General features: G+C 42.4%; 1 protein-coding gene across 2 annotated transcripts in view; it reads right to left on the bottom strand.

Annotated features, from left to right (window-relative positions):
* Window positions 1-645: 645 nt before the first annotated feature.
* OXSR1 (oxidative stress responsive kinase 1) overlaps window positions 646-7,992 on the bottom strand; it is an 84,833-nt gene continuing 77,486 nt past the window's right edge. Inside the window, exons 12-18 of one of the 2 annotated variants that reach the window (XM_062493552.1) lie at window positions 7,334-7,369; window positions 5,529-5,708; window positions 3,994-4,070; window positions 3,093-3,145; window positions 2,707-2,775; window positions 1,770-1,834; window positions 646-952 (exon numbers count right to left, since the gene is read on the bottom strand). In XM_062493552.1, the coding sequence (XP_062349536.1) occupies window positions 878-952; window positions 1,770-1,834; window positions 2,707-2,775; window positions 3,093-3,145; window positions 3,994-4,070; window positions 5,529-5,708; window positions 7,334-7,369 (555 nt within the window). In that variant the 3' untranslated portion in view covers window positions 646-877. The remainder of the gene's footprint in view (window positions 953-1,769; window positions 1,835-2,706; window positions 2,776-3,092; window positions 3,146-3,993; window positions 4,071-5,528; window positions 5,709-7,333; window positions 7,370-7,992) is intronic. The other variant, XM_062493563.1, reaches the window with a different exon arrangement.

Here is a 7,992-nt window from a genome sequence, read left to right as displayed (position 1 = left end):
TCTCCCTGTGACCATGGATATTGTGTTCATCATCTGAATGACCAGTTTCCAGGCAGCCATGCCTCCCTGGTCTGCTTCAAGAACAGACTACGTCTAAGATGCAGAATGAAAGCAGCAGGAAGGACTGCTGAATGTAAATTAAAAGGTTCAGCCCTCATGCCATGCCTGGCACTCATGTGGAGAGAACCAAAATGATAAAGAAAAAAAATAAAATTAAGGCAGTTTACATAGGGAAGCTGACTTCTAACACCTCAAAGTCAAGGAACTTCTCAAAAACACAAACACAAGGGAAGGCAACTCCCCTCCTGTGGGTTAAGACTCCGCTTGCTTTTTCAGGTGCAAGCATTCAAACCAGCAGTTTTAAAACACACAGCCAAAGAGAAGCAGATTTCTCAGCAATCCAGGTGACCCAAACAACATGTACATTGGTGTTTCAGATAGGAGAAGCAGGTAAAGAACCAAAAAAATCCGTTCAGTATTAAAACTTGTGCAAAAATAGCAAGTGAAAAAAAAATGAAACCACATGTAAGCAAACACTTAGGCAAATCATCAGAGCAGTGGAACCCCCTGCTTCGTACTCAGTAGTATTTTTCTTTAAAGTAAGGCAATAATAAAATGAACATGCAGGCAGTGACGTGTTGGGTCTGCATGTTTGAGATGACATACAAAAACATGAGAGTTGTTTACAAAAGGTGTAAACGTCATCGGTAATTTCAGGAAGGTTTGTGATCCTATTAAGGAAAATGTTAAAGCTTCTAGGAAGGGGGCTGTAGTTCAATTCTTTGGCAGTAGTGGTTTTTTTTTTTTAGGCTAACAGAAGCATTACAAATATGCACATGTGGGTTCTCTGTTGGGAAACATCTCCTGGGACCAATGTTTAGCTGATGCTGAGCTGTGCAAATCCTATAAGTTTGCCATCATCCGGAATTTCTGAGCCGTCCACACCAGATGCCTGAAACAGGGAACAGAGATCCAAATTGCAACACAAATGCTCTACCTTCTAGCAGAAAATACAAGCAGGGGTATCAGGGTGGGGGGAGGAAGCAGGCACAGGACAGCTTTGCACTGTATTCAGCAGCTCGCCCTACCCAAAGTTAAAATTGAGTGCTTTTGTATTTTTGGGGTTTTTGTTAAGCTATGAAGGGCTGGGACTGAAGTTTTGAGACATTATATGTACAATAATTGGAGCAAAACAAGTGAAAATTCCTAACAGGAAGAGTAAAAGATAAGAGCACTTGACTGCTTCACTCCCAATAACCTGGTTATGCCTTCACTTTGCCACTGTAAGTCCCCCTGAATTTCACCACCTCTGAAAGAGTCATCTGCTCTACTCTGTTTTGGCTCTCTTCTTTGGCCCACCGCTCTTATTTTCCTTTTTTCTTCTTCATTTCCCCATTTCCTCCTCAGAGACAATGTATCTGGACCCTCCCTCATTCTCTTCCTTCAAGAAAGGAGTCTGTGGCAATTCTTAGCCCATCCACCTGCCTTGAAATATTTCAAGAAATACACATCCTAAGCCCCAAAAATACCCCTTTGCAACATTGATATATATTAGTTAGCATATCATCTCATACTTATTTATCCCAGGTGCTGCTCAGAGGATACAAGCAGGGAGCCTGCAGTGCCTAAAGTTATACAACCAGTAAGGAGCTTTGGGAAAGAAGGGAGGATTTAGAGTGCATACATCAGATGCCTGCAGCAGACATCTACATGCAATGCCTTCTCCTTGCAAGGGACAACTTGATCAATTAGGGAACAGGAATAAATACCAGTCTGAAAGTGATGGATCTGTTTGCCTGGGGCTCTTCCACAATTTTCTGCAAATTAGCTGCAACTGAAATCACACAGACATGAAGAAAACGGGCAAATATTAGGACAGGCTGGATAAAAAACATCCCAAACTCATTAGTCCTCTTTCTATTATTTAAACTTTGAATTTTTACACTGATAAGGAAAGGTTTATGTCTCAATTAGACTCAGTCTACTTAAAACCTAAAGTTTTGAACTGTGATAACACTACTATTGTTACTACATTACTCTTTCAGAGGTAGTTTTTTTTTCCCAGGATGTGATGAGATTGATGGCACTAAATGTCCAACTGCATCTGAAAATCCAGTAATCTTGCACTAGCAGCTTTCCTGTCTACGAGGAAAGCTTTGCTTGCTGCAGTTGCAATACACAGGCAGTGCTGACAGTTAAAAGTCTCACCTGCTGCACAGGAGGATACATTTATTTAGCAAACTGCTGTTGGAGGCAGCTGTTCCCCCCATACAACTCGTGCTGCTGCCCCAGGGCACATGCACCTCCCACTTCCTTCCCCAGCCCTAATTAAACTCAAGAAGCCTGGCTCATTCCAGTCCCAGAGCTGTCTTGCACAGGACCTGCGAGCAGGACAGGCTTGCGCAGCAGTTTGGGGATGCATCTCTGTCAGATGATAATGATTTGGCTAATGCATCAATAAAACTTCATTCTGCATTACAAGGAACATCTGGTTCACAATGTTACCAGCTAGATCTTCATCTTGTGAACTGGGGGTTGCCTACAAGTTGGCACAAAACTGTCACCAGAATTGACAGCAGTTGTGCAGGGCCACTGGGATAGAGAATCAAGGCCAGAGAAAATTTTCCTATCATCCACTACTCAGGTCATTTTTAACATGCAAAAAATTACTGAAATGGTTAAAGCAGAAAAATTATTTGTAATTACCTATTACCAGATCTCTGCCATCAACAAGACCTGCTGAAATGAGCTCCTGAGACACACCATCTGCAGTATCTATTGGGGAAAAAACCAAGAACTATCACAGAGCAGAAATTGTCCAGCTGGTGGAAGCACCACACAGAAACCCAAAGGAGCTTGTACAAACCAAAGAGCAGAAGTGCTCTTTACAAAAGACAGACGTCAGGGTGCACACCAGGTGCTATGGATTCACTGAAGGGCTGCACTTCAGCCATATCCATGAGTTTTACAGCAGTGCTCCAAGCCCAACCTCAACAAGCCCTTTAGGAAGGCATTGTGTGGACAGACACACAACAGCACAACACCAAACACAAAACTTCCCCTTCACACACTGGAATTCCCCACCAGCTCACCTTTCCCTGGGGTGAACTCAAACCGAATATCATGGAGCTCTTTATTTGAATTCCTGTGGAAAGAAGAGAATTTTATATAAAAGACACCATTTCATGGCATGATAGATGGCCAAAAGTGAGTGCTGTCATCGAATAATCAGTCTGAATTCATTGCATTCTACCCCCTCAAAGGCAGAAATTCATCACTTGGTTGTGCATGAGGAAGCAGCACAGTGCCTCCCAACCTGACAGAACCTGGGCCAGTCCAGGACAAGTGAGTGCCACCTCTCTGGTATAAGGCCACATTGCTCCACTGTCTCAGCAGCTCGTATCCCTCAGCAGAGATATCCTTGGAGCACATGTTTCAGAGGACAGAAGTGCTCACTGGCTGCAGATGCACACACATTATGGAAGTGATGCTCAGAATCCCCACTCCAACGCCTACCAGCAACCAGGATGCCTCTAGAGATGAGAGGCAGACTCTTTTAATGAGAAACTGCAGTGTGTCTAATGAGCATACAAAGATCATTTTTTTCTGCCTGTTTCTAGTGACACAGACCAGAATCCATTTCCTGAACTGGCTGAAGTCTGAAGTCGTGCATGAAGATTAAGATGGTCCAGCTCAAGGCCAGAACCGCTGGATCCCTGAATCCTTTTAGAGAACCCAGCTAATTCCTCCTTCCCACTCCATAAGACTTCAGCAATGTTTACATAAATATCAAAACCTTCCAATACACAGGTTTTGCCAAACTGCAGTGGATGTGATAAACTGCTTTTCCAGGACACAGTTTCAGAAGAGCAGATAAATCCAAGCTGACCAACACTTAACCACCACTCTATTAATTAAAAGGCACAGAAGAGTGCCAGTGGGCCTCTCTACAAAGGCTCACCTTAAGAGAACAGGTCAGTTTTGTGTCCTTACCTTAACCTTAATACAAGGTTGATGGGGACTCTCACATCTCCCTGTACCGGAGCTGCAGCAGGGGCTGCGGGTGGGGCCTGCAATAAGATTAAATAACTTTAAAGCAGGTTAACAATTCCTTGCTCTGGTTTTAAAACTAGAGATAACCTTGATCAACTACAGATACAAGTAGAAGTTTAACTCATCATTGGAATCATGGCACTACAGTGAGAAAGACAACAGACCAATGAACCAGGAAAATTTCCCACTTAAACAGGAGACACTCAGCAATTGCCTTGAAAAGTGTAAAAGCTGCACAACTTTGAGAAATGCCAAAACAGCAAGAGACTTCAGAAGTGCTGAATGTAAAAAAGATTACCTGCTTTGCATTAAAACTTAAGAGTTTTGGATGTTCATGACAGCCTCAAGACCTCCTGTATTTTAATCCCTGCCCCAAACATCTGATTTAAAAACCCGTATCAGGAAAAATTTTGCAGATTAGCATGTACTCTCAGTTGCCCTTCCCCCACCCCCCCCATGAAATCAAAGGCTTTAAGAGCATCTAGCAGCAATTTTTATAGCTCCCTATTTTCAATTCTAAATTACTTGTGAGTAACTATTGGAATGTGTAATCAAATAATTTCATATTGGTTAGCAGAAGGTTTCCAGAAGGATTCAGGAGTTGCCCTGCACTTGTTACAGCACTTGTGATATTTCAATTACAGAGTTAAGTGTTATTCAGTCAATCTCCACCAAAAAAAGCCAAATAAATCAGAGATGGGTTGGTCACCTATACTGCCCCTGCCAAAGCAAGGGTTCTATACCTGCAGGAAGAAGACAGACAACAACCAGGCTGATAATTTAAGCGTAGAAGTCTTGACCAAGTATTTTTCATCTAGATCACTTGTTTTGCACCAGAGAAAAGGAAAATAATCCTTTGTTTAAGACTAGCATTTTACTCCAAGGTGCTTTTTGGTCCAGCAATGCAGCTCAGGGCTTCTGATCATAACCTGGTTTCTGTTGAAGCTGAAAACCACCAGGTCAGTGAAAACAAACAATGCTTCATGGAGAAGCCCAGAGATCTGCAAGACAGTAACCAGTGAGCAACAAGAACCAGAGGAGAGCCATAAAGAATAAAAGACTGACAGAGAGAGCCGTGAGGAAGAACATATACAGAGCTATAAAACAGAGCATAGTGATACTAAGAGCTATAGAGAACACACTGACAAGTTCATGAAATTCAGCTTAGGACAGATACCAATAAATAAGGCATTGGGCATTAGTGGCAGATATTCTGCTAGAGCAAATCCCAGGTGTCACTGACACCAACGCTGCTGCCCCAGCCTTCACTGCTGCTGGGGTTTAAGCTGCTGCATAAAATTCAGGGATTAAATATTGGCCTTTTTAAAGAGATTTGAAGGGGGCCGATTTAAACATTAAAGCTATTTTAATGTCACCAAGAGCACGTCAAACTTCCACTGTTTCAGATTTATCTACCACATCTGGAATAGAACAGTTAAGGGTAAAAAGTTGGCAGGAAGGGTGTCTGCTCTTACCTGGGCTGCTGCTGGAGCTGCTGCTGCTGCTGCTGGGACTGCTGCTGCTGGAGCCTGGCTGGGTGGAGGTACAGCAGTTGGAGGTTGTGCAGGTGCTTGTCCTGCAGCCTGAGGTAGTTCAGTAGGTGCCTGTGCTGGAGCATTGAGTGAAGAACCTGGAGGCTCAGCTGATGGAAACAGCTGCAAGCAAAAAGGAATTTTAGTGAGAAAATGAACTCAAGAGTTCTGATTCAAGCATCAGCTTTCCCAGAAGTGCTTGTCTGACACATCTATAAATCACTTAGAGAAGTTCAGTGTCAAGGGAATTCCCAGGCCTCCAGGACATGAACACTGATCCCAAGTTGGTGTTCAGCGGTTTAATGTCCAGGGACCCATTCTGTCCTGATATTTTCAAGTTTTACTGACCAGTGAACCAAGTTACCAGCATGGCTGTGGATCTGAGATAAAAATTGCATTCTGTGGTAAGGCTGTGTGCACACAGATAGATCCAGATGGGATTAGAGAACCCTATCTTCAGTCTCCCTCTTTCCTGGAATCTGAATCCTACTTACATTTCCAAGTAGCCATGAACTCAGCAGAGCAGCCCTGCTTTGACTTGTTGCTCCTTTCAGAGAACAAAACCCAGCAAAGCAGTGAGATACCTATTGACAGCTGAGCCTGTCACCATGCAAATGTAAAAGTAATGCGGGCATCAATGGAAAGTGAATTCAGAGCTCTTCAAATCACACTAGAGAAGATTTAGGATTGAACTTCACTTCAGTCTCTTGGAAAAAATGAAAACAAACCAACCAACCAAAAAAAAAAAAAAAACACCAGATTAAATTAATTTAAGGGTGGGGAAGAAGAGCTAAGTGGAAGTTCAATCTCTTTTTTACCTCTTGTAAAACACCTCTTTTACCTCTTAGTACAGAGAAACTGATTTTGGCACAGGAGCCAAAGAACTGTCAGCTTGATGGTACTTCAGTGTGCCCTCTAGCTTACTCTGACAGGCTATAGGAAATATAAATCACCTTCAATGATGGAAACCTGGACAGGAGACCTCCAGTGGGAAAATTAATCCTAAAGGGATTCTGGTTCGCAGCTTTTTTTTTTTTAATTTAGAATTTATGTCAAATTACAGTACCAGACTATAGTCTTTCTCAAAATCTCCCCTTATAAACACTTCTTGGAAACAAATGAAGAACAAGACAGCCCAACCCAAGAAATTTCTAGGAGACTGTTCTATTTATCTTTCAACACAGGTAGGGAAAAGACAGACATAACACAGTCTCTGGCAGATAAGCTGCACCTATCACTGAAGAAAGATGAGACATACTAATATCCCTAATGTAAGAAACAGTTCAGAACTGAGGAAGGATGATAAATTGCTACTGAAGTTGTGTTTGCTATCAAACACTACTACAGAATTCTTTCACAGTTCTGAGCACAGGTTCCAAACCAGAGAATCAGACAATGCAAACCAGACATCCTAAAGCTGTGTTCTGTTGGGTTTGTATAGTTTGGGGTTTTTTTAAGGAGGAAATGACAAGACAGTTGTTTTGCAAGAGTATTCTTGAGACCAATTCATTACCTTGCAACAAACAGACTTTTGCCACAACAAGCTGACAAGAAATACAAACTTACCCCGAGAAAAGCTCTTGGCATTACACAGCCAAGGATTCTGAGCTTTTCAAACAGAGCTCAGCTAGATACTGGCTTCCACTTCACACAGTATTGCTTTCAAAGGCTAAAAAAGCATGCTCCTCAAAACAACAGCAATAACTAGGAATCATTTTTTCAAGAGGCCATTTGCAATTATAACTTACCTCAGAATTCTGTACAGGTTCTTTCACTCTGGGAGACTGAAAAAGAGAGAGAAAGATGTCATTGCCTAGACCACAATAAAGCTTACTGGCTAAGAGGACTTGTCAGGACCATACTGAACATGAGAAACCTACATAATTGCTTCAAGTCACACATGTGAAATAAGATGCATGATAAAAGGGACACCACACCATTTGTTGTCATATTGTACCACCCAGACACAGCCACATGTCAGAACTTGCACTCAGTATTTCCACAGTGACACACAATACCTTAAGTTGCTATCACTGTTACTCATTAGCAAAATCTAGGACTCTCGAAGATCACTCAGACTGGATCAAATAACTTAAGCATCAAGATGGGAAAATCTTTTTTAAGCTACTCAAGTCTGGCAGAAGAAGATAAACACAGGTCTGCCTGGCAGAATTCTGCCAGAAAACAAGTTCCCTTCACTTACTTAGGGAGGTAGTTTCCAAACCAACTTGCTTAAAATATACAGAACCTTTGTACGGTGGGAGGGGGGAATCAGCCTTGCTTGTGCTGCTTTTTAGAAGGAAATCCTCAGCCTGCTCTTGCTGCCCTGGGACCCTGCATTCTGCTGTGCTCTTTGTGAGAGAAAAAGAACTGGCAGCTAGGTGTACACTCAACAGTGAAACAAAGA

Source organism: Cinclus cinclus, chromosome 1 (assembly GCF_963662255.1).
Source record: "Cinclus cinclus chromosome 1, bCinCin1.1, whole genome shotgun sequence".
NCBI lineage: Eukaryota > Metazoa > Chordata > Aves > Passeriformes > Cinclidae > Cinclus > Cinclus cinclus.
Note: the sequence above shows the minus strand (reverse complement) of the source record. Positions and strands in the feature narration are given on the sequence as shown.